Source organism: Ictalurus punctatus, chromosome 25 (genome assembly GCF_001660625.3).
Source record: "Ictalurus punctatus breed USDA103 chromosome 25, Coco_2.0, whole genome shotgun sequence".
NCBI classification, from domain to species: Eukaryota; Metazoa; Chordata; class Actinopteri; order Siluriformes; family Ictaluridae; genus Ictalurus; species Ictalurus punctatus.
This window is the reverse complement of record NC_030440.2, coordinates 3,339,846-3,363,930: the sequence shown is the minus strand read 5'-3', so window position 1 is coordinate 3,363,930 and position 24,085 is coordinate 3,339,846. Positions and strand designations below refer to the sequence as shown.

The window sequence follows — 24,085 nt, the reverse complement described above, 5'->3', positions numbered from 1 at the left end:
CATGCCATAGACCTGCTGTAGGGAGGCATGAGGACTGCAGATGTGTTCAGAGCGATAAACTGCAATGTCTGTAATGTCACTAAAGAGACCTTTCTACTGACTCTGAAAAACACCAGAAGATAGATACCTATTTATTCTCTCTTTTTTGTTGTTGCATTTTTACACAAGTAAAATTGTTCTTTAAATAAACTCCGCAGCACATTTGGACCGATTTGTTTTTATTTATCTAACAATCTTTACAGATGTCTGCATGTTCTCAGTTCTTACCCACTTAATTTTAACACGACAAATAACACACATTTTGTGAACGCTCTACGTTTTATCATATTTTAGTAAATATACAATCATGATCGTGTCTACTGATATTTTCTACATGTCCACTTTTAATGTCTCATAAGTCATTTTTGGGTGAAAATGGTGTTTGCTGTAATTCTGAAATTTGGGCTACTGAAAAGAAAAAAAAAAAAAAGTCACTGAGTTTTTCCTCAATTTAAAAACCTGTGTGATCTTGTCACAATAATCGTGACCTAAAATACAAGTAGATTAAAAGTAGAGAATATCACCCTTAACTGTATTAAAAAGTCCAAAATTAGCAAACATACGAGAGTGATGCTTTATAACAGGAATAACATGCGAGTAGCATCGGGTGTTAACAAAACAACACTGTATAGAAAGATAACAAAATAAGATGTTTATCCAATTGTGGTGAGCTGTATGAGAACCCACAGTGCTGTCCATTACAGGAAATTACAGGCATTTCCCTGAGAGCTGATTGGCCAAGACAAATTAATTAAAAAAATAAAAATAATAATAATAATAATTATGGGAAAAGTTGAAGCATAAAGTCTGAATTAGCAAGTCGAGTTCAGAAACTCCAACAGCTCAGCACGGTTCTTGTCTCTCTGGGGAAAAAAAAGGATGAAAAAATAAATAAATAAAAGAAAATTCACATTTACAGAGCATACACAACACTAGTAAAAGTTGTGTTGTAAAAAAGGCTCACATCATCACACAGTACAACAGCAGTGTTTAATAATACTAGAAAAATACTACATTACTACGTCGATGACTCACTTGCTTGTCCTTCTTTGATTTCTTCAACTTCATTTTGATCTTCTTCCCTGAGATCATGCTGTACTTGCCACTCCGCTTCTTCTCCTTCAGGTACTGCAACACAGACACACATCAGCATGACAGGAATGTATTGTGGAACTCCAGTGTAGATTATGAGTTATAAAAACCACTACCTTTGAAATCTGAACAGGACCAGAGGCGTCTTCCTCTCCTTTAATTTTCTTGTCCTTCTTTCGCTTGCGTGCTTTGTCTTTTTTCTGCTTCTATTAAAAAATGCAACTGATTTATCTATGGAGGAAGAACACTAAAAATGTCATTACTGTAGTGTGTGTGTGTGTGTGTGTGTGTGTGAGAGAGAGAGGGATTAGGAAATCAGTGAATGACCCTCCAAGTGATTGGGTTGCAGTCACACAGGCGAATATTTGACATCAGAATACAACTATGTCTGGTTATAAAAACATACCTTTTTGCCAGGCTTTTCCTTTTTCCTTTTCTTTGAAACTTTCCTTTTCTTTTGGCAAGAATCTGATGAGAAAGAATAAAGGGACATGTCAACTTCCCCCTCTCCAACAAATCTACATTGAGGAGAATGAGGACTTTATATCAGTAGCTTCACAAATACACAAAGTGATTTGGTATAATATATATTTCTTTAGATTTGTAACATTTATGACTAACAGTTCGCAGGAATACATCTCATCCATGATGATAATGATTCGTGCACAAAACAGAAATGTAAAGATGCCAACATTTCAGTACATGATTTAATTTAGAGCTGTTTCAAGATCATGATGCTAATAAATTCCTCCCCCACTGGGACTGAGACACAGAGGCCTGCGGTCTACCTGTAAAATCTGGCGATTTTGGGTTTCACGAATAATAAAATCGTGCAAATGGTCCAATTATACACCAAAATGATAAACCCTCTGCAAATCAGCTGCTTAACTGCATTCTGCAGTTAAGAACAAAGTTTACCCAGTCCCATATGAACTCACCACTGCTACTGGAGCTGCTCCTGCTGTGTGAGGACGAGCCACTGCTAGAAGAGGAGCGAGATGAAGACGACGACGACGAAGAGGAGGAAGATGAGCTGACTGATGAGGATCTGCTTCGGCTGCGTTTTTGCTTCTTTTCCTCCTTTTCCTCTTTTACTGTCAATCAATCAATCAAACACAGAAACCAGACAAACTCTCCTCAGTCAATAAACTTGTCTCAGAGCTACTGTTTGGTTTTGTGAACCTTGTGAAACTGTAACACATGCTGATGGCTGTTGTGACCTCTTAATGACATGAAATTGGCTGCTTTGTCTTGTGTTACTGTCCCTGCTGCTCTCGGTCAATATGAACATCCTGTTTATGACTTCTACTGCGTCTCTTTCTGATTTCTATATTTGGTCATGCAAGGCGCTAACTCACCATCGGGAGCAACTTGGAGTTCAGTGTCTCGCCCAAGGACACTTCGGCATGTGGAGTCATGTGGGCCGGGAATCGAACCGCCGACCCTACGATTAGTGGACAACCCACTCTACCACCTGAGCCACAACCGCCCAGTAGTGCTACCATACAAGATTTATAATTGAGTTCTAGACTAGCAGGTCGAGGTGTAAGAGCCAGAGTAAGTGCAGAATGTTTTTTTTTTTTTTTAAATATATAAATGTTCACAGAAGAGGTAGGTCTTCAGACATTTTTTGAAGATAATGACAGATTCTGCCGTTCGGATTGACGTTGGAAGTTCATTCCACCATTGAGGGACAGACAGCTTGAAGGTTCTGGAAAAGGACCTCGTGCCTCGCCGAGTAGGCACTACTAAGCATCGGTCGTTACCTGATCGAAGGTTGCATGAGGGAACATAAACCTCAAGAAGAGTGTTTAGGTAGGGGGGTGCTGTTCCAGACAAGATCTACATGAGTATCAAGGTGCAACTGAAATTCTACACAGTGTTAACCGACTATTCTCTGCTTATGGTTTAGGACAGATTTAGGACATACACTGGTGAACCATCCAGCTGTAACTGGCTACAGGAGTCCAGTTTGTTTTTTCCTTGACGTATCGCTAGTTTCCAGTCCAATCAAAGTTCTCTAGGTCTTATTCCTTTCCCTGTTTATCTTGTTTAATATTATTTATACAACAATGATGTTCCTATTAAAAAATGGTGCCAAAAAGCAAGAAAATCACTATTAATGTGCAGGGTGTCTCGGATTCATTAACACTAACCTCTGATTACCGGTCGTCTCCTCTCATTCGTGTCTGTGCTTGACCTCCTTCTCTCCTTGAAATCCACGTTTGCAGACTGTTAAACATAAACGCTTACATTTACTCAACTGACAAGACACTGGAGGGCTATACTGACTTATAAAAGAGTCAAAAGAGTCAGTACGTAATCCAATCAATTCAATTCAGTCCAATTCCATTCTATAATTATAGCACTTTTAACAACATTGACACATAACAGCTTAACAGAAATATGGATGCACATTTTGATCCCTAATGAGCAAAATGGCAAGGAAAAACCCCCTGAGACAACATGAGGAAGAACCTTGAGAGGAACCTGACTCAAAAAGGCAACCCATCCTCATGTGGGTGACACCAAATAGTGTGAATAAAAATGTGAAGAAATTAATATTTAAATCACGTTTTGGCTCAGGATTAGATTTAACTGCAGTTTAATTAAGTAATCTGCCAGTTTGAGTGACAAGCTACCAAAATACTGACCCATGTTCACGTCACTTTAGCTAGCAAACTTTTTCCTCCATCTTAGTTCACAACACACGCGCGCGCCAGTGTCGTCAAACCAACCAGGGGTTCTGCGCATGCGCAATTCACGCTTCAGCATACAGCTATTTTAATGCTGGAGCCGTTTTCCGATCATAAACCTGTCTAGCAAAAGTAGTTTTTTTTTTTAATCTCTCAGATGATGTTACAGCAATAAAGGAGACAAAACACTGGCGCTAATGTTTTACGAAGACTCACAGGATAAATCTTTAGCACATCAGATTCCATTTTATCAACAAAATCAACGCCCAATTGTCCAAAATAAAACACTGTGGATGTGGAGAGCTGAAGCTGGGAAAGCGGTAAACACAGCTCAATAAAGACGTGGCATGAGACAGCGGGTCAGTGAATAAACGGCGTAAAAGAAGAGGAAAACAAAACGCCATGAGAAACTGAAAAGTTCACTGTCCACTTCAATTGCCTTTCCCCCGTGACACTATCACTAAGGGTGCGTTTACAATGAGGAGAACATGAACATTGAACGCGTCGTTTCTAAATAATCCCATCAGAGGAGCGACTACATTAGATTAGACTGTTTGGTCCAGTTAGCACGAGGCTAATGCTAATCATATTTACACCTTACCATAGTGAAAAAGGAAAAGGCCAGTCTGGATGAAGCGGTGTAAATCGTGACAGAAACGCTCCCACTGTTCAGACGACGCCTACTTCATTATCTAAATATCCTACTGTTTAATTCATATTATTTCTTAGACAAGAGGTTTTACTCAAACTTTCAATAAGATAACAGCCAGAGCGAAGCCATTATTGTCAACCCGTTTCCCATCATTCTTTGCGGTTAAATTCGGAATCGCTCCCCGCTCCCTACATTTGCGCACTACGTTGAATCTGAAACAATGCCACTTTACGGAGTGCCTAGTGGACTTCATGTCTAATAGGAGGCCATTTTATGAGCCTAGTAAAGTTACGTTGTTTTGTACTTCTTCTACTAACTGCTCACTAAGTAACATGTGTTGTATTACTGCCCCCGTCCGTCCCTCTACGGTACTGCAACAATAGCCTAACCTGGATTTAACTGGATTTGAATCCATCTTCTTACTCCTTTTCAGGGTCACGGGGAACCTGGAGCCTATCCCAGGGAGCATCGGGCACAAGGCGGGGTACACCCTGGACAGGGTGCCAGTCCATCGCAGGCCACACATTCACACACCCATTCATACTATACTGACACTTTGGACATGCCAATAGGCTGATGCATTGTAGGCTGATTGTATGAATGTATATGTGATTGTGCCCTGTGATGGATTGGCACCCTGTCCAGGGTGCCTCATGCCTTGTGCCTGATATTCCCTGGGATAGGCCTCCAGGTTCCGTGCGACCCTGTAGGATAAGCGGTACAGAAAATGGATGGATGGTGTAACTGCACTGGTTCTACTGTGTGGAGACTGCAAAATGCAAAGCCATGTTTATTAAATAACGTAAAGTGTATTTTGTCATTGTGAAAACTCTCTATAATGCGTGCAGCCTTTAGATCTCTTGTGTACGTCTACAGCTTGGGATCCCTTCTGTAGTACTCAGTTGACGGTCTGAGGCAGTACTATACATGACGAAAGGTGTACGATGAACATTTGAACCCAATAGAAAGACCAATCACTTGGCAAAGCTGGCAAAGAGCGATCTAAAGTTGAAGAAATTAATAGGGAAATTAAATTGAGAGCACAGGCTGGTCAGAGTGTTAAAAAGGGAGGCTGAAAATCTGCGTTGCATAATAAACAGGTGTTGTTTTATCATAAAATAACATATTCTAATATGCAAATGAAGGCCAAACCAGAGGGATGGGGTTGGTTTGTATCCACTTTAATATGTATATTCATTATATCTGGATATCTGTATGTTGGAAAAAACAAGCAACAACAAAAAGGGTGCTTATGTGACTTTTTTCAGTAGTCTACAGCAATTTATTGTGCAGTGTTTTTTTTTTTTTTTTTTTTTTAAAAAGAGATTGAAACAAGTTTTGGGTGATTTTAAAAATGAACAGGCAGATGATCACTTATTAGTGATGTAAAAAGCTACTTAAAGGGGAAGATACCGGCCACAGATTCAGTAACATGGCTGTACATGGCCATACAGTGGGAAGTTCTGCTGTGTGGAGCCATGTGATGGGCTAGCACCTTCCATGGTGTTTACCTTGACCTTGTAGGTTCCACTGTCGTTATAGCAAGTAATTTGGACTGTTCTGGTGCTGGTGGGGATCTGCTGTAACCCGAACATTCCTGATGTCTAAATCGACTGTTTTCCATGGAGACACTGAGAGCAAACTAACACATCCATGCAGCTCTCTCTTAAATGCATGTTCAGCTGATACATCCATTTTAGCAACTCTTTCTTATTTATCACACGCTTTATCACCGTCCGCCAGCTTTCAACCACATGTTTACGTTCGTTCCGAAAGCCTTGCCAACAGTGCAAGTTCTGAGCCTTTTGTATTATCCTTAGCCTTATCATGTTCGACCCGTGCTTTGCCTTTTAACTGCTCTTGAGTCGCCCTTTCATCATGGCTTTAATCATGTCGATTATCGTGTATCGACTTTGGCTTGTTTCAGGTTGTGTTTCTGGATCGTGGACTTGTTAGGAATCCTCTCGCACGTGGATCCTCACACACATTCTCGCCGAGTCACGTTCATTATAAACACTCTGCGACGTGCTGTTATAAGGAAATCCGCTTCTCATCGAACCACATCACACCAGCACCTCATCGATTATTTCCCTATCACATCACTTCGCATTGTACTTTATTATTTTTTTTTTATTTAACACTGAATACAAAATCAGACTCGGAGTAATACAGAGACGTTGTATAAAAAAAAAAAACATTTATTAATGAAATAATTGTTACATTTTTATCCTTATAGCCTAATATCTTGTGTTTCTGCCAAGCTACCTACATCCTAACTATGCTGAGTAAATTCTATTCACACTCACACACACATGCACATATGCACACGCACAAAGTGTTTAATCATATAAGCCAGTCACCTATATGTGATGTTTAATCAGGACCAAACATCTGAGTTCACTAGCGACAACTGTTTCAAATCATCATTATTCAAATTGTTGTGATGTCATGATATTTCATTTCAACAGATATGCACGTGTGCTTTTTGTTTGATCATTCCTACTGCTTTCCTTTAGTAAGAACACACTGTGCTACGCTTGAATTCAGGTGCATAAAGGATCGTTTGAGACACATCATATCACGTGAACAAACTCTGTAAGTGTTTAATAGCCGATGAAATGAAAACAGATTTCGAAGGTCGTGAACTCAAAAGATCTGAACCCGACATGAACAAGAGCAGAAAAAGCTCCTGACTGTGTCAAACATGGACAGGAATAAAGAGTAACGAAATCAAATAAAGCTAATAGTAAAGCATGCATATAGACATGTTTTTACATAGACCGATCAGAGTTTTAGAAAGGCACTTAGGTCTTAATATCACAATATGCGTAAAGAAAGGATTAAGTATCTAAAGTTTAAAAAAAAAAAAAATCTAAATCTGTAATCACGAACATGTCCTATTAATAAGGATCCTTTATTTAAACCAAATTTTCGCCGCATAATCATATTTAGTTTGTAAATGCAGTTCCATGTGGGGATGATGTGTGTTTATTAAGTGTATAGTGAAAGAATGCAGGGATAGATATGTGTACGTGTTAAATACGGAGCATTGGTTGCTTATTTATTAGGGTTCTGTGCTAGTGACCAGCTGAAATCACAGGATCTCAAAAGATCTACGGTGCATGAACAAAATTGTCAGTTGTCAACAGCTCAGTTCTGTGATTGAGTTCTGATTAGGAGACATGTCGGAGGGACATGTTGGTATCCGTCAAAAACGCACCTCTTGCCAGTTGCTGATGGACAACAAGCACCAATCCATGACAATCATGAAAACAACGCTCAGTTGTTTAATTGGAAAGTTCACCAGAGTTGACGTAACCAAGCGCCAATTGGTGTCAGTGTTTTTACCGATTGGAGACAGTCTGTTGTGGAGCATCCATGTTTAAATGGGTTTCCCAGTCACATGACTTCCGGTAATATGGGGAAATATTCTAAAATCTCCTTGCACACGTAGACTAGGTAGTAAGTTGCTTTGGAGATAAGAGTTTGTTTGAGCTGCTTCAAATAACTAATATTGTTCAAGTTGCCTGAGTTAGTTGTGGATTTCGGATTTATGTCTGAAGAGCACAATGTCAGAGTTTTAAACCTCTGCTTTGTTTTTAGAGTGATCAGTGTGAGTAAGACTTTCACCGGCCTCCTCTTCCTCAGGTACCTGCAGATAAAAACAACATCAAATTAATAATAATAATTAATAATAGTATACACAAATCCTGCAGTGTTTTCATCTTAGAGGTATTCTGTTCTTACTGCTTAGATGGCTAGCGATACAGATGTAACATTCGTTTTAAAATCCACAATCTATCGTGTCTTCGTGACGATCATTGATCATTAATATAGAAAAATCCTGACTAAAAGGGATCTCTTGATTTTCTGTTTTAAAACTGATTTCTTTCCATTCATTCATTCATTTCAGGGTCAGGGTTGCAGTGGATCCTGGGAACACGGGGTGTGAGGTGCTGTACCTCTGCAAGTTGCATCACAGCTTTGAAAAAATAAAAAAATAAAAAAACCACAACAAAATCAAGCATTTTTGGCACACAGAAAAACTCGTAATCCTGTACAGACTGACTTCCATCACCTTTATTATTCATATTGATAAGGAGCTGTCAGTATTTAATGTTCTCACCTCCCAGTAAAGAGAGTCATCAAAGCAGTTCTGATCAGGTGGCTGTCCCCAAAATGGCAGCTTCAGTATAAGACCTGTAGCACCAGGTAAAATCAAGTGAATGTTTAACAATACAACGCTCTACTCAGGTACACAAGATTCCACACAACTATATATATATATATATATATATATATATATATATATGGAAGTAATACCACACTAGAGGAAACTTATCACCTCCAGTTTAGTTTAATCTAAACTGCACAGCGTAAAATTATAACACGTTTGACCTTGCACATTCTTTGGCACACTAATACCACATATACTTAAACTGTCTCATAAAATGACATTATAAGTTTTTCTTGAAGAAATGACATATAAATATCAAATTGGAACTATATTATCACCCCAAAGACTTCAGATTCGAATATGATTACGACAGTAGTTCTGCATTGTCGCAGTGCACAGTTTATAGAGAAGAGTGTATCACAAACCACTTACGTAAACAAGTCTGAACCGAAGCAGTGATGATTTAGAAATGCAGTTAGCACAATGCTAAACTGGAGTGTATAAGCTCCTCTGTTATGTTAACTACGTTAGCCTTGTAGCCACAGTGCAAAACTAGATGTAGACTGTAGACATCGAACTGTAGACGTTCTCTCTGATCAGTTAGATTTGGAGTTAGATACGTTATAATTTTGGCTCTTCTAAGTGTTCCGTGTAAGTTCATGTCCTCTGATTCCCACCGTGTTAATGACAGTGGAAAATGTGTGAACACTAAATTACAGACATGTTCTATGTTTCCATCGCTACTTGAGTTATTTATATATTTTAATGTTGGTTATGAAGACAGATAAAACTGTAAAAGTCGGTGTGGACGCACCTGTGATGGCTCCTCCGACGAGGGCGAAACCAAGAGATGAAGCTAAAGCAGCAGCCTGATAACCAGGAGTAATTCTAAAGATACGAAATGAAGAGATACATACATAATGATGCTAATAGCAATGCTAATATACAAACACAATTCCTGCAGTATCAAGAAAAATACTCTCAGTATTAAAACTATATGGTTGGTACTCTTTTGACTGGAATGATGTTGTTGATCAACTGCAGCAATATCTATGAATTACATTAATTAAACCTATTAAAGATAAATGCTTTTTTATATGGTCCACAACCATAGACCTTTTCCTAACAACCACCACTATGATCCAGACTCTTTTGGCAAATTCTGTATGCCAATCTGAAATTTTCCATCCATCCATCCATCCATCTTCTATACCGCTTATCCTTCCTTCAGGGTCACGGGGAACCTGGAGCCTATCCCAGGAAGCATCGGGCACAAGGCGGGGTACACCCTGGATAGGCCGCCAATCCATCGCACGGCACAATCATCTGTAATCTGTTGGTTTACAAATTTCCATCTTTGGTGTTTGTTTCCTGTTCCGGTCAATCATTCTCTCTCTTGATTCATTTGACTTCTGCCACCTCTACTAGTGAGGTTAATTTGAGTGTTTGTCCTGTTGGGGTTGCCCTAGAGCAGTGTTATCTTTTTTTTTTTTTTTTTTTTTTTAAAGCTGGAGTCCTGAGATTCTAGTTTCATGCTGGTGCAAGAGTAGTTGCGTGTTAATGCTTCACTGTAAAACATGACAGCTCCATTAAGTTAAGTGAACTTATTTCTTCTCTTTAACTCCAACTGAAATGTCAAGTTTTGGATATTAAACTCAAATTGATAAGTTTTCAAAAATGGAACTTAAAGTAATCCATTGTCTTGGCAGCAGGGGAAGTTTAACCACCTGAAATGCCTTACATGTCTTATTATCGTTGATGCATTGACATTTTAGTTCGGTGCAAGCCGTTTGTGTTCTGTGTTGTGGTCATAAATGATTATGGTGTACTGGCATGGCCAGAGTGACATTTGGAATTGAAAATCCCACTGGTGCAGTGGGATTTCCAAACTAATTTTGGTCCCAGAATGTGTGTCCGTTTCCACCTCCCTTGATCACGGCATGTAGTGTGTATAGTTTTATTCGGTCTATATCGAACGATGATCCTCTTCCTGTTTCTGTTGATGCTTTTCAGTCTGTTTTTCTCGGCCATCTTTAATTTCACTTTCCAACACAAGAAACAGGACAATTGATTTCAAGTGCAAATCTATAACTATAACTATAACTATAACTGTTCTGACCACAAGTGAATAAAATTAGCCTGGTGAAAAAATTCTTTCATTTGAATGGGAAAGAACATTGGGAAATGTGAAGGTGGTATTTGACTCGGTAGCAGTTCATTTCACATGGGCGTAGACACAGCGAGAGGGTGGGTTGTGCTTTGCTTTTTTCTGAGAGAAAAAGTCAAAATGATGAACTGGTAATAATTCAGTAGCGGTCACATTGGCTATGTGCTACCTCCAGCAATGCTCATTTCTGGACCTGTTCTTCATAGAACTGTTCAATTTCCTGTTGGAATGTGTCTTAAACACTGAGTGTGTTTCTTTGCCAGTCTTACTTTGGTTTTTTCTCCAGCGATGCTGCTACAATGCCAGCCAGACCACCCAAAATCCCAGGCATGCCATGAAGGTTATGCACGCCACACGTATCCTGAATTCCCAAGTGTGATGCAAGGATGGGCTAAAGAAAATAACAATAAATATACGGTTACAAGGTTGAATATTAAGCTGTTGTTTAGACAGGGTGAATTGTGTATGGGTGCTGTGACTAGGAGGTGGGAGAAGCCAGGTTGTGAGGATGCACATCTGGCACTGATTTGGTGTGTGTGTGTGTGTGTGTGTGAGAGAGAGAGAGAGATAGAGAGAGAGAGAGAAACAAACAAACAGTCGTGCATTTTGGGTTCCGTTTGTGTGTTTAATTTTATGTTTGAGTTTGGTTTATTATTAAAATGTATGTTTACGTTCAGCCAGTTCCTGCCTCCTCCTTGCCCGACTTTAAAATGTGTTACAGGTGTTTATGTGTATTTCGGTGTGCTTACAGTGAGGAATTTAAAGCCAAGAGTAGAGATGATTCCTGCAAAGACGCCGATCAACATGGCTCCAAATGGTGCAATGCTCATATCAGCACACGTTCCCACGGCAACTCCACCGGCCAGAGTCGCATTCTGGATGTGAACCTGTTGTGAAAGAAAACTGGCAGGTTTAACCTTCAGATTTTCTATTGGAAGGGTGCTGTTATTCCATCTTATCATTCCTTGTACTAACATTACATTTCACTGAGATGATTCTAATCATATACAGTATAATTATAAGCTTTGCACAAAATACATTTGCAGAAGACGCTGCCATCATGTCGCTGCCATTTTCTTCTTTAAAATTATGCGCACATATTCTTTACGAACCTTGAATCCCACAGGCAGCCCCAACAAATTCTGTAGTTGGTACGATTACACTACAGCCAGCATCTTTTTGTGTGTGTAGTTTTCCAGATTGTAACTCACAAATGTGTGACATGTATGTAGTATTTTTCTTGTCGTGCCTTCAGTTTTCCATCCGCTGTTGTTGAGCTGCTTAGAGACCGCAGAAGGCTAAGAACAGCACTGTCTCTGTCTAAACATCATCGAAGCTAAATATCGAATTGTGAAACTTAGAAGGTAGGTCGATTATAATGCATACTGTATATGATTCAGGCTTCCTGACAATACAGAGAAAAATGTTGTTTGGCAATTAAGAATTCAATTCAGGTGAATGGAAGTTTTATTCCATCTTGGTCAACAGAATTTTATTGAATAGTTTTGGTTTAGGTTTTCATTTACTAAAACTAATAAGCAAAAATGATTTTTGGTTTGTCTCACCATGTCCAGTTTGCCTTTGTGCTCTACTAGGCTGGAAGTAGCGTAGGCAGCGAGCGCACAGGCAGCCAGAGAGAAGTAAGTATTAATGATAGCAGTGAGCTGTGGAGCTCCAGGGTCGGCAATAGCAGAGTTAAAACTTGGCCAGAACATCCACAGATACACAGTACCTATAGACAGGAAAAATACAGCACATTCACACCAATTAAACGGTTATATTTATTGATAAATGAAAGAATAAATGAATGATAACATTATGCAATGATCACAAAAATCTAATTTAGTCATGTAAGGGAAAACACTATGCTGTGCAAAATATGCATATACAGTACAAATACTCTACATAATCTTCCGTGTTCATTGGGCGTATACATGATGGGGATTAATACACATTTGCATTTACATTACACAACTTCCATCATATAGATGATGACTATACATTCTATCTATCTATCTATCTATCTATCTATCTATCTATCTATCTATCTATCTATCTATCTATCTATCATGTAAATGATGAATATACAGATATGTACAGTGTGTATATGAATGATATATACGTAATGGATCATTTATATTCTGATGGGAGTGGTCTCTTCCAGGATGACCCCACCCATATCTACGGGGCACGATGCCTAACTGAATGGTTTGATGAGGATGAAAATAAAGTAAATCATGAGCTATGGCCCGGCTATGACCAGATCTCAATCCTATGGGAGTCTATGGGAGCGACATATTATACAACACTCACCAGTACCATCATAAAAACACCAACTGAGGGAATATCTTTTGGAGAATGGTGTTCATTTCTTTAGTACAGCTCCTGAGACTTAGAGAAGCAATGCCATGGTGCAGTGAAGCTGTTTTGGCAGACGTTTTGGCCAAGACACTTGATTTTTTTTTAAACCTTTAATTTGTATCACCTGTCTGTACGTAGCTCTGCTATATACACATGACTCTGCAAATTATACAGTATTGCATTTTCTTATAAATTCATATGTATGCATAGTAATATGCATGGAAATAAGTAATATACATTGGCCTATCTTTTTTATATGTAGATTTCTACATTTAAATAATACACATATTTATAGCAACATAAATGTAGATGAACATAAAACAGATGCTGGAATGTCAGTATAGTCATCCAGTGGCCATGGAACACTAATTGTGGTTGTGTAAGCGTATGATGTAGATGTACCAATCATTGCAAACATATCAGAGTGATAAACGGATCCCTCATTGGTGTGGCCATCGCGGAGTCCTGGGCGATAAAGCATACGAGCAACAGCAAGACCGAAGTAAGCTCCAAACGCATGGATGGTCATGGAAGCACCAACATCAGATGCCTGGACATAAACAAACATTTCTAAGTTACTCTAAGTAGTCATTGTATTATGCCCCCCCCTTTATTTCCTTTTCTTTTCTTTTACCTCAGCAGCACTGTAAATGGTGTCTTCCTCGGTTATTTAGAAAAAAAAAACTAATGAAATAAAATGAATACAATGAAATGAAATTAATGCATATTGTCAAATTTTGTACATGTAAATCTTAGCAAGTGCAAACATCTTGGATTTAGGCAAACTGACCTGATATTTCTTATTGTGAACTATAGATATAAAATATTTTAAGGCCGTTAAGCTTATTTCTAAATACAGGTCCTTATTTCAAGTTTAAGATTGTCAGATAATTATGGCTATTTTCTAAAAAGAAACGCTTGATGTATAATTTCATAGCCCACTATGGAAAAGTCTTGCATCATATCTGGGAGAAATTCTTCCATATCACTTCCTGCATACCCCTTCATTTCTGCTTGTAGATGTGTACAGTCTCAAGTGTTGTGTAGGGATGCTGGAGTCGTCATCACATGTCACATAAAAGTGAACGGATAATATGATAATAAAACTTGACTAAAAGTTTGGATAAATAATTAGTCATTCGTACCTCCAGTAACTCCACAACGATGTGTTCATTAATGCAGAACGTGGTGATTTCCAGCAGGGTCATGATGAGCAGCTGCACTGGGCTTGTCTTCCCCAAAACTGCACCGAACGAGATGAGCACTGTCGCTGTGCTGAAATCTGCATTAATCATGCTGGAAGGAAAGAGGACAACAGGACAGTAGGGGAACATTTCATTCGGTTTAATGTAGACGATCAGTCAGATTAGTTATACGATATACCATAGTATGCAACAGTAATTATCTATCTATCTATCTATCTATCTATCTATCTATCTACCTACCTACCTACCTACATATCTATCTATCTACCTACCTACCTACCTACCTACCTACATATCTATCTGTCTACCTACCTATCTATCTATCTATCTATCTATCTATCTATCTATCTATCTATCTATCTATCTATCTATCTATCTACCTACCTACCGACCTACCTACCTACATATCTATCTATCTATCTATCTATCTATCTATCTATCTATCTATCTACCTACCTACCTACATATCTATCTATCTACCTACCTACCTACCTACCTACCTACCTACATATCTATCTGTCTACCTACCTATCTATCTATCTATCTATCTATCTATCTATCTATCTATCTATCTATCTATCTATCTATCTATCTACCTACATATCTATCTATCTAGAAACCAGATCCACTGGTTTCACTACAGCCTCAGAAGCACTGAAGAACACTTACTTCCTGGATGCTATATCTAGTTGTGGAATGCAATTACTTCCTGGATTTTTGTGGTGCTGATGCCCCAGTAGATTAAGTGTCTCTTCATTTGTAAAACCAATATTAAAGATTGCAAAACTAATACTAAAAATGCTTTGATGTGTACCATTTTGTCAAAGTATTTATTCTTAAAATATTGGAACTTTTCTCCTCATAATATCAGATATTATGAGTTTTTTTTTATTGATATGTTTTGACTTTTTCTTGAAATATTATGACTTGTATTTTCGTATCTGTAATTTTTTAAACAGTGGTCTCAAAATGCTGTCACAGTGTGCTGGCCTTTAGAATGGCACATTCAGTGATTGACTATAAATCATGAAATGTATCACCCTATAGAGACCTACAGATATGTTTGTGATGGTAGATTAAGGACATGCATGCTCTTACAGTACAAGCCCTTATGAGTTCTTCTTAAATCTATTTCATACCTAATATTTTCTATATTTGGAAAACAGATGCAGCCTATACATGGGGTTATTCATTTTTAACAGTTGACCAGTAGGCCTAATTAAAACAAGTAGAACTTGTTACTAATATGTATGCTTGAAATACACTTAAAATATACTTCAAACAGTAAGGAAGCTATTTGAGAAAATCTATCTCGGAAGTTCGACCTTGCTGTGACCCATGACCTCGTTTGGATCAATGCCAAAACCTAATTGGTTCGTTTGCTGGTTACAGCGATAATTCCGCACTAATCTTACAAATATTCAACCACTCATTCTTGAGATAACGAGAATATTGGATATACAGATGCACAGACAACCCAAAAATGTAATGCTTCCAACACTAAACTTCATTCAAAGTGATATTAACATGGGGGGCACGGTGGATTAGTGGTTAGTGCGTTTGCCTCGCACCTCAGTGTGCGTGCTTTCCCCATGCTTCGGAGGTTTCTTCTGGATACTCCAGTTTCCTCCCTCAGTCCAAAGACATGCACTGTAGGTTGATTGGCATTTCCAAATTTGTCCATAATGTGTGAAAGTGTGTACGATTGTACCCTGTGATGGCTTGGCACCCCATCCAGGGTGTTCCCCACCTTGTGCCCTCAGTTCCCTCTAGGATAAGCAGTATGGAAAATGGATGGATGATATCAATGTGAAAATGTTCCATTAAAGACAAAGAGGGAAACCCCCCCCCACAACTTTTCCATTTTAGACAGCATTTTTTGTTTGACACCCCTGCTGTAGATAGATAGAGATGAATTTACCTTAAGATTGAAACTCTAATTTTTCCATCGTGCAGGTGCCAGATATTCTGCAACAGTAAACCCCACTGAAGGCCAAAGGCGGCAAGCAACAGGTTGATGCCCACACTGCTGAAGCCGTACCGCTTCAGGAAGGTCATAAGGAAACCAAAACCGATGAAGATCATCACATGCACATCCTGAAACACTTAAAATGTAGAAAATAGAAAGCAGGTTAAAGAGTTGCCAAAGTGCTCAGTCTGGTCTTGGTCAAAATAAGCTCATTTAGACTCATTAGAGAAAGAAGCTGCTTAATCAGTTTATGTATGAATGGGGCCTGTGGAAAAGAAATTAAAACGGAATTCTCCTCTCCGCTTTAGTACTACACCCTACATAGCATCCGAGGTAATGTTTTTTTTTCTTTTTTTTTCTTTTTTCTTTTAAATAGGTATAAACTAAACAAATTAAGTATCTCATAGCCAAATTATTATGTTGTGGCCACTAGATACCAACATTGTGACCATGAATAGTATAACTTGACCCCATAGTTAATTATTTAATTATCAGTTAAGCTTTTGAGAATTAAAGTGACATAGACTTATGGTAGACCTATGATGCAAGATTATTGCAAAGTATCATATTATCAGTGTAATATTATTATTATTATTATTTTTTAAAAGTTTGTTAATCGTAGTCATCTCCAAGTTCCTGTGGCCACAATTCATGTTTGGATAACAGGCTATCAGGTCAACTCCCCAGAAACTGACAGCAAACAATGAAATCTGGAGGTGTCGGAGGTGTGGTGTTGCCGGGACATATAAAAATTTTCGGCCTGCTTCCGCTGAAAACCTTCCAACCCTTCCACTTGCTTTTTACTGGAGGAAGCCATTAAACTCTGCATGTGATCAGAGGCTGTGCTTTGGGTAGCGCATCTGGTAAATCTATCCAGGCTCAAACAGTTCAAGCAGTTTCCTCACGTTTTAAGGTCAGAAATCAGAATGCAGTGGCCGAGTGGAAACTTGTACACTTGTAATGGTTAAATGAATTACTGAGCATTTTCACAATGGCGGTCAATTAACTGTTTTGCAGGAAAGTAAAGATAATGTCACGGCTTACTTTGCTGTGCTAACAGATATTAATGGATCATTTGGGCATTGACGATTGGCTGTCCACAAAAGTTTGTTTCGCTTATATTCTTGTCATTGACTATGTAAGCTTGGGCATTGTGTGTTAAGCATGCAAGGAGTAATCCTGCCTTGTGCTCAGTGTTACTGGGATAAACTCTGGATCCATTGCAACCCTGACCAGGATAAAGTGGTTACTGAAGACGAATGAATGAAAGATAATCTCCCTCAGAAAGCCAACATGTAAAACTGTGATCGTGTAGTACTGTGGTCTTGCTAAGGCTGCCCCTTGTGATACATGACATTTTCATACTAACTGCTCAGGGATGTTTATGCTGAGATAGAGGTACAGACTAAACAGGAAAAAAAAAAAGACGGTTTCAAAACAAATGCCAGAAATCTTATCATAAACACAAGTTACGAAAGAAGAGCTCTCTTTAGGATGGTGCCATCCTGAATGCCATTAACCGGTCAGTCTGGTGCACAACGACTGGACCATTACTCATACTAGTACTGAACGTAATTTGATGACTTGATGGCCCTGGTCCTCTTGGGCGATCTCTTTGGTCTGATGTTGATGTACTTCATAGGGGCTTCTGAGTGGCTATTGCTAGCAAATAACAACAACAACAACAACAACAACAACAATAATAACAATAATAATAATAATAAATACAACATAATAATGATTCCATTATAGTGCTGCTGCTTCACAGCTTCAGTGTCTTCATTTCAGTCCTGAGCTCAAGTTCATGTAAACAACATTTTTTGGTGTTCTCCCCTTGTTTCCTCTGGGTTCTACAGTTTCTTCCCACCTCCATGAAAGTATGAATGTGTAGGGCCCTGTGATGGACTGGCAACTGTGTACGCTTACATTTACATTTGCAGCATTTGCCAGATGCGTTTATCTCCATGGAATCGAACCTCTTGAAGCTATCCACCTTAGTGGTTTTTAATAAGCTTTAATAATAAGCTTAGTGGTTTTGAATATGTTTTTAATAATTAAATTTCAAACTCTAATTTAAGCTAGCCCAGATTAGGTCAGGTTTATATGCATGATGCTTCTGAATGGGTATGTGTCAGTATTTTTCATCTATCCAGTAACAGATACTCCAGTATGCACTCCAGCATGGATTACATTAGGGTCACTGAGTGTGGAAAAAAATTGGCAATTAAGGCCTAGCGTGGGACTCTGATTGTTTCAGTATAATTCAAAGCTTGTGTAGCTTTTATGTTTTGTCCATCATGCATAATACAACTCTTGATAAAACCCTCAAAGGCTTTACTTGTTGCGAAATAGGAAAAAAAAGATTTCTCCTTTGCGCTGCTGGATCTGCAGAGCACCTCAATTACTTTCTATCAACACTAATTTGACGCTCGATGACAAGGCTTATCCTTGCATGGGTGTGCGATTTTTTCAAAGCCGCATTCCTTGGTTTGTTTTTATTTCTTTGAAACCGTAATCATGCTACATTTGACCTCAGCCCAAAGAGATTGATCAGTGAGATTTTCCCAGACTGCTAAAACATCTGGCTCCTTTTCCTATTTCTCCCCCAACCCCACCTTCCCCTGCTGATGTCTTTCAGTTCTGAAGGAAATGAAAGAAGCAAGCGAATTTTCTTCACTTGAAGTTAATGACTGATGAGAAAGTTATTAATGAATGAGTGCATCGCTGGTTTTCTGCTTTACCGCAATAATCGACATGCACGGTATTTCCGTAGACACTTCACTATATTGTGACATCATGTTTTAAATTTCTATTAGACATGGTTATATTCTAGAAGTTTTATAAGTCTCATTAAATCTATAAGCTTATATTTGACCAGTGTGAGACTATATAATGATGAGTTCACTTCACCGACGGAAAGTTTGGAGCTCAGATGTGATGTGGAAGATAATCTCGCTCACTCACACCCTTCACGCCCTTAAAGCTGTCACTGTATAGTGGAGATAAAGAAACTGAAAAACGGCTCAATTTATAGCTGGACAGAAAACACAACAGTTTGCTATACATTAAATCTACCACATATAGTTAAATAATAAATCAAAAATAATCCTGACTAACAACAACAATACAATAATAGTTAGTGCTAAATTACTAATAACATTAACAATATTAATAATATGGTAGAATAATATTTGTCTGTCTTTCATTCTGATGCTGTCTTTTTCTCTAATACTTTCTGTCTGTCTATTTCCCTCTATTCCTATATGTTTTAATCTATATGCTTAAATGATGTGAAAAAGATGGCAGTCATAACATAAACCTCAAAATATGTTTATTTTTGGTGACAGTAGACAAATGATGGATTTTTTTTTAATGGGACAGTTTAAGTCAAATTGGCTAAGGGATCTCTCTCTCTCTCTCTCTCTCTCTCTCTCTCTCTCTCTCTCTCTCTCTCTCTCTCTCTCTCTCTCTCTCTCACTCGCCCTGGCTAACTTGCTGTCTCCCTCTTGATCCCCCTTCACAGGGAGGGAATGCAGCTTCTCCTGTTTCTTGCGTGTATGCTTGAGGTTTGCATGTGTTCCACAGTGATCGTGTCCAATTCCTCATCATCTCTCCAGCTGCTCTTAACCACTGGCCTGCACATGACCCTCAATGACTGCACACTATTACTCTTTGAATACCTTCAGTTTGTGTGCTACATCCCACAGGCAGAATGCATAGCTAATATATATATATATATATATATATATATATATATATATATATATATATATATATATATATATATATATATATATATATATATATAAAACAATCATCAGGAAGCTGCAGTTTTAAAAGAGCACGAAATCTTAATGCAATCTTAATTCTCAACTCAGCTTTACTATACTTTAATCCATTTATTATTTGAGTTTCAATAACGTTATTATTTAAATGCATCCAGGCTATCATTTGAGACCACATTACAGAGTAGTGTATATACAGACATGTGAATAAACAGGGGTGTTTTATGAATTATGAATAATGCACTCTGTGTTTCACTCCATTTTTTGTCTCTTTGTCGTATTTTCTTTTGCTTCATCTCTCTCTCTCTCTCTCTCTCTCTCTCTCTCTCTCGCTCTCTCTCTCACACACACACAATCAAGAAGGTTATAAAAATGTAGCATTTTTCTAACAAAAGGCAATTAAACCATTAGTGTTGGTTGAAGTTGGTTGATATTAATTCTACAAACCCAATCACTCCCTGTTTTTTTTTTTTATAAATAAAATTAAATAACTTAATAATAACCGCCGTCATCAGCAATAAAGTGGTTCCAGTAACACATAGCATAATAATCTGTTTTACATTCTGTTCACTATTTGAGTTTTAATGAACTTGACATTATCTTGACTTTAACTTACAAGCAATTATATAAACCATAAAGGCAATAAAATGTGTATTCGTAATGCAAGACATCATCTGTCTTTTGACTATTGCCATATTTACTGCGTGTTACATTACTATTTTCAGGAATATTACAGAAAGTCAACGTCATATATTGACTTTTGTATTTATTATATATATATATATATATATATATATATATATATATATATATATATATATATATATATATATATATATATATATATATTTCATGCTGGAACAATGCAATTCCCCATGCAGCATCAACGCATAAGCTATCTAACAATCTGTTAATTTATCTATCTTTAGTTGTAATGTAATGATCTATAGTTGACTGTAATGATCTTTCAGATGCTGTATGAAGTATTCATTGGTACTTACTAGGGTAGAGTTTCACTGGGTTTTCCACTTCAGATTTATTTCCACTGCTATGATGATCTGAATGATGGTCATGTCCATCATCATATACGACAAACACGGCGTACAGGATGATGATGACGGTCTCCAGCAACAAGGCCACAATTGGAAACTTCAGCCTCATGTTGGTTGAATACGCCGGCATGGTTCAAGCCTATCTGTCCTGCTTCAGACTTCCTCACTGTCTTTAGTGTGTGTGCTCTGAGAGGGGCCTCAGAGTGATGCCTGAGTTTAAATCGGCTGCACGTTTGAGGACGACCAATGATAGACGCTGGAAATTACAGGCCAATGGTCACACCTCCTACTGAAGTCTGCTTTAAAAAAACAACAACCCCAAAACAAAACAAAACAAGGAGTGTCCTTTGCTGCACAGGAAAACACATGAGCAGATTTTAGAGAATGTTGCTGCTGCAGAAATGACAGTCAAGGGTTAATTTTGTATTCAGTTTGGACCAAAATTATACATTAGTTTATATTTTCTTAGTGTGAAACATTACTACAAAATGATTTTCAAGCTACTGACAAGACAAAAAGTCATAGGATTAGATTATGTATTTGAAACCATATGCAAAATATATAAATATAGTCATTAGAGTTGAAGTTGATTCTCTGGTTTCAAAGACTACATGAAAATAATTCCGTGACACACTTGCTGCACATAGAGGAGGAAACAGGCATCTGGGTAAAAGCTAACACTGACAGTGGTACTGTATGTTGAGGTGCTACAAGTGTATCAGGCATAGCAGCAGTTTTCACTGGCCACTTTATTAGACACACACTCCTTGTTATTGAACCTTGTAGGACTACAGATAGCTCATCTTTTTCATGCACGGTGTGTGTCAATCGTGTTTCCTCTTTCATCAGTGTCAGTGTTTGATAATAAGTCTGCTGTTAGCTCGAACCTGGACCCAGCGATGAGGTTTGTGTTTACACTCATTCCAGCAACACATGCTACCGTATCAATGCCACTGCTGTGCGTAGGATGATCCACGACCCAAATACCATCTGATATACAGTGGTTTAATAGCTTAAAGTCCAAAAGTTTAAAGGTCTTTTAAGTGATAGCTCTTCAATTCTCAGTTATAGTTCGAGAATTTCCCAGTTTCTCATTCATATCTCTCGTAGATCCTAGTGCTAGCTCCCTGGTTCTCATGGGTCTATGCTTTTCTATGGGGTTCTATGGGGAAGCTGTGGATCAGGTGGTGGAGCGGGTCGTCCACTAATCGTAGGGTTGGCGGTTAGATTCCTGGCCCACATGACCCCACATACCGAAGTGTCCTTGGGCGAGACACTGAACCCGAAGTTGCTCCCGATGGCAAGTTAATGTCTTGCATTGTCCCCCCCCCCCAGTCATACTTCTGGTGTTTCCTGACTTTAACATCTGCCTGCATGTATGGACAATGTTTATAGATTTCCCAAAATGTTTGATGAACCTGCAACACGTTCTGAGCATGTTAATTGGAAACACTTGTATACACAAACTCAGCATGTATATTCAATTGCCTCTGGCACACATTTGTTAAAGTACACGTGCCATATTTTGTGTAGCGTGTGAAGCTGTAGATGTCTGTCAGAGCAATACCCATTACACTAGTACATAACATGAACCTCAATATCAATGTATGTACATACATTACATCAGTGTACTATACTGTGTGTATATACATTTACTTTAATTTAGACGTTCCTCATGCCCTGTGTCCCATCTCTGTTAAATTGCTGCTAGTCCATTGGGAAATTAAGAGTGTTGAAGGGGCACAGCCATGGGAAAATGTCAAATTGAGAGCGTGTGACCTCTCCGGAATGCTTTGGATTTCACAAACAGGGCTCAAAACTTGTCAACGCTTTATTAAACCTACAATTTTGATCAACAAACACGAACAATTATATCAAAACAGACAGGCAGATGTAGTTCTATTAATAAAAGTTTATTTAATGGAGGGAGAGAGTGTGAGAGTGAGATTTGTAATGTTTTTCTTACTAAACAGGTAATGCACATGTTCACTAATTTCGTGGGAAGCTGGTATTTAAGTTTAGATAGAATGGCATGATGCTATTGGTGTAATTAGCATTTGGGTATACTTCTAAGTGTACGTTGTGTGATTTGGAACTCAGCCTTGATTTCTATCTAAAAGATATGCATTTGGAGCCATGAGACTAAGTAGCTCATGCAGACTTAACGTGCTTCACATGAATCTAGCTAGTAAATGTTGCTCACACAACGTTCACAGCTAGAACTAATGCTGTGGAAACATGAGCGTTAACCTTCCCATGTCTGAACTATAATACACTAAACAAGTGCTCACACACAATTTAGTTTATTTGCTTGGGAAAACAGAATTCTGTTCATATTTTCTGCTCTTCAGCCGTAAGAAATTTCAAAGGACCTCGTGAGAGAAAATATTTAAAATGTCATAACCCTGAATCGTGAGTTTCACCAGCTTCTCTTTTTCATAAAACTTTTTTCATTAACCTCTGCACAATTCAACTTTTTTTTTCCCCACATTGCTGAATAAATGCCAGCACTTAAAAAAGAAGGAATTTAAGAAGTTATTACATGTTAAAACAATAACAGCATAAAAATAAAAATAATTTTAAGCTGTTCTCATGTCACTTGACATAGATAATCACTAATATTATTTATAATTTAATACAATACAAGCAGGGGCTTAATGGTTAGCACGTTCGCCTCACACCTCCAGGGTCGGGGGTTCGATTCCTGCCGTACTCCGGTTTCCTCCCCCAATCCAAAGACATGCATGGTAGGCTGATTGGCATGTCCAAAGTGTCCGTAGTGTATGAATGGGTGTGTGAGTGTGTATGTGATTGTGTGCCCTGCGATGGATTGGCACCCTGTCCAGGGTGTACCCTGCCTTGTGCCCGATGCTCCCTGGGATAGGTTCCC

General features: G+C 38.3%; 2 protein-coding genes across 3 annotated transcripts; both read right to left on the bottom strand.

The window, feature by feature from the left end:
• Positions 1-101: 101 nt before the first annotated feature.
• Positions 102-4,709, bottom strand: si:ch211-22i13.2 (uncharacterized protein LOC553945 homolog). Of its 2 annotated transcripts, none has more exons than XM_053675594.1 (7): positions 4,429-4,709; positions 3,288-3,363; positions 2,070-2,225; positions 1,538-1,599; positions 1,248-1,334; positions 1,075-1,167; positions 102-902 (listed from the first exon to the last, which is right to left on the bottom strand). In XM_053675594.1, the coding sequence occupies exons 1-7, from the start codon at positions 4,429-4,431 to the stop codon at positions 852-854; spliced, it is 528 nt and encodes a 175-aa protein (XP_053531569.1). In that variant the 5' UTR covers positions 4,432-4,709; the 3' UTR covers positions 102-851. The 2 variants fall into 2 exon arrangements, with proteins under 2 accessions (XP_053531569.1, XP_017312106.1); XM_017456617.3 differs by having other exon boundaries at positions 1,248-1,337; positions 4,429-4,696.
• A 1,947-nt stretch (positions 4,710-6,656) lies between these two features.
• rhag (Rh associated glycoprotein) lies at positions 6,657-21,423 on the bottom strand. The gene is made up of 10 exons (XM_017456098.3): positions 21,145-21,423; positions 16,311-16,494; positions 14,330-14,480; positions 13,587-13,734; positions 12,389-12,555; positions 11,573-11,710; positions 11,093-11,214; positions 9,471-9,544; positions 8,606-8,679; positions 6,657-8,131 (listed from the first exon to the last, which is right to left on the bottom strand). The coding sequence occupies exons 1-10, from the start codon at positions 21,323-21,325 to the stop codon at positions 8,060-8,062; spliced, it is 1,311 nt and encodes a 436-aa protein (XP_017311587.1). The 5' UTR covers positions 21,326-21,423; the 3' UTR covers positions 6,657-8,059.
• Between the last annotated feature and the right edge of the window lie 2,662 nt (positions 21,424-24,085).

What these genes read in the sequence shown, in the direction of transcription:
- si:ch211-22i13.2 (XM_017456617.3), bottom strand. An exon ending in GAGACGACCGGTAATCAGAG is followed by an intron (nt 2,226 to 3,287) that starts GTTAGTGTTAAT and finishes ATTGATTGACAG; the next exon opens with TAAAAGAGGAAAAGGAGGAA. An exon ending in AGGAAAAGCCTGGCAAAAAG is followed by an intron (nt 1,338 to 1,537) that starts GTATGTTTTTAT and finishes ATTTTTTAATAG; the next exon opens with AAGCAGAAAAAAGACAAAGC.
- rhag (XM_017456098.3), bottom strand. Translation starts at nt 21,325, where the DNA reads ATGCCGGCGTATTCAACCAACATGAGGCTGAAGTTTCCAATTGTGGCC. An exon ending in TGATATGTTTGCAATGATTG is followed by an intron (nt 12,556 to 13,586) that starts GTACATCTACAT and finishes TCCTGTCTATAG; the next exon opens with GTACTGTGTATCTGTGGATG. An exon ending in ACAAAGGCAAACTGGACATG is followed by an intron (nt 11,711 to 12,388) that starts GTGAGACAAACC and finishes CTTTCACAACAG; the next exon opens with GTTCACATCCAGAATGCGAC.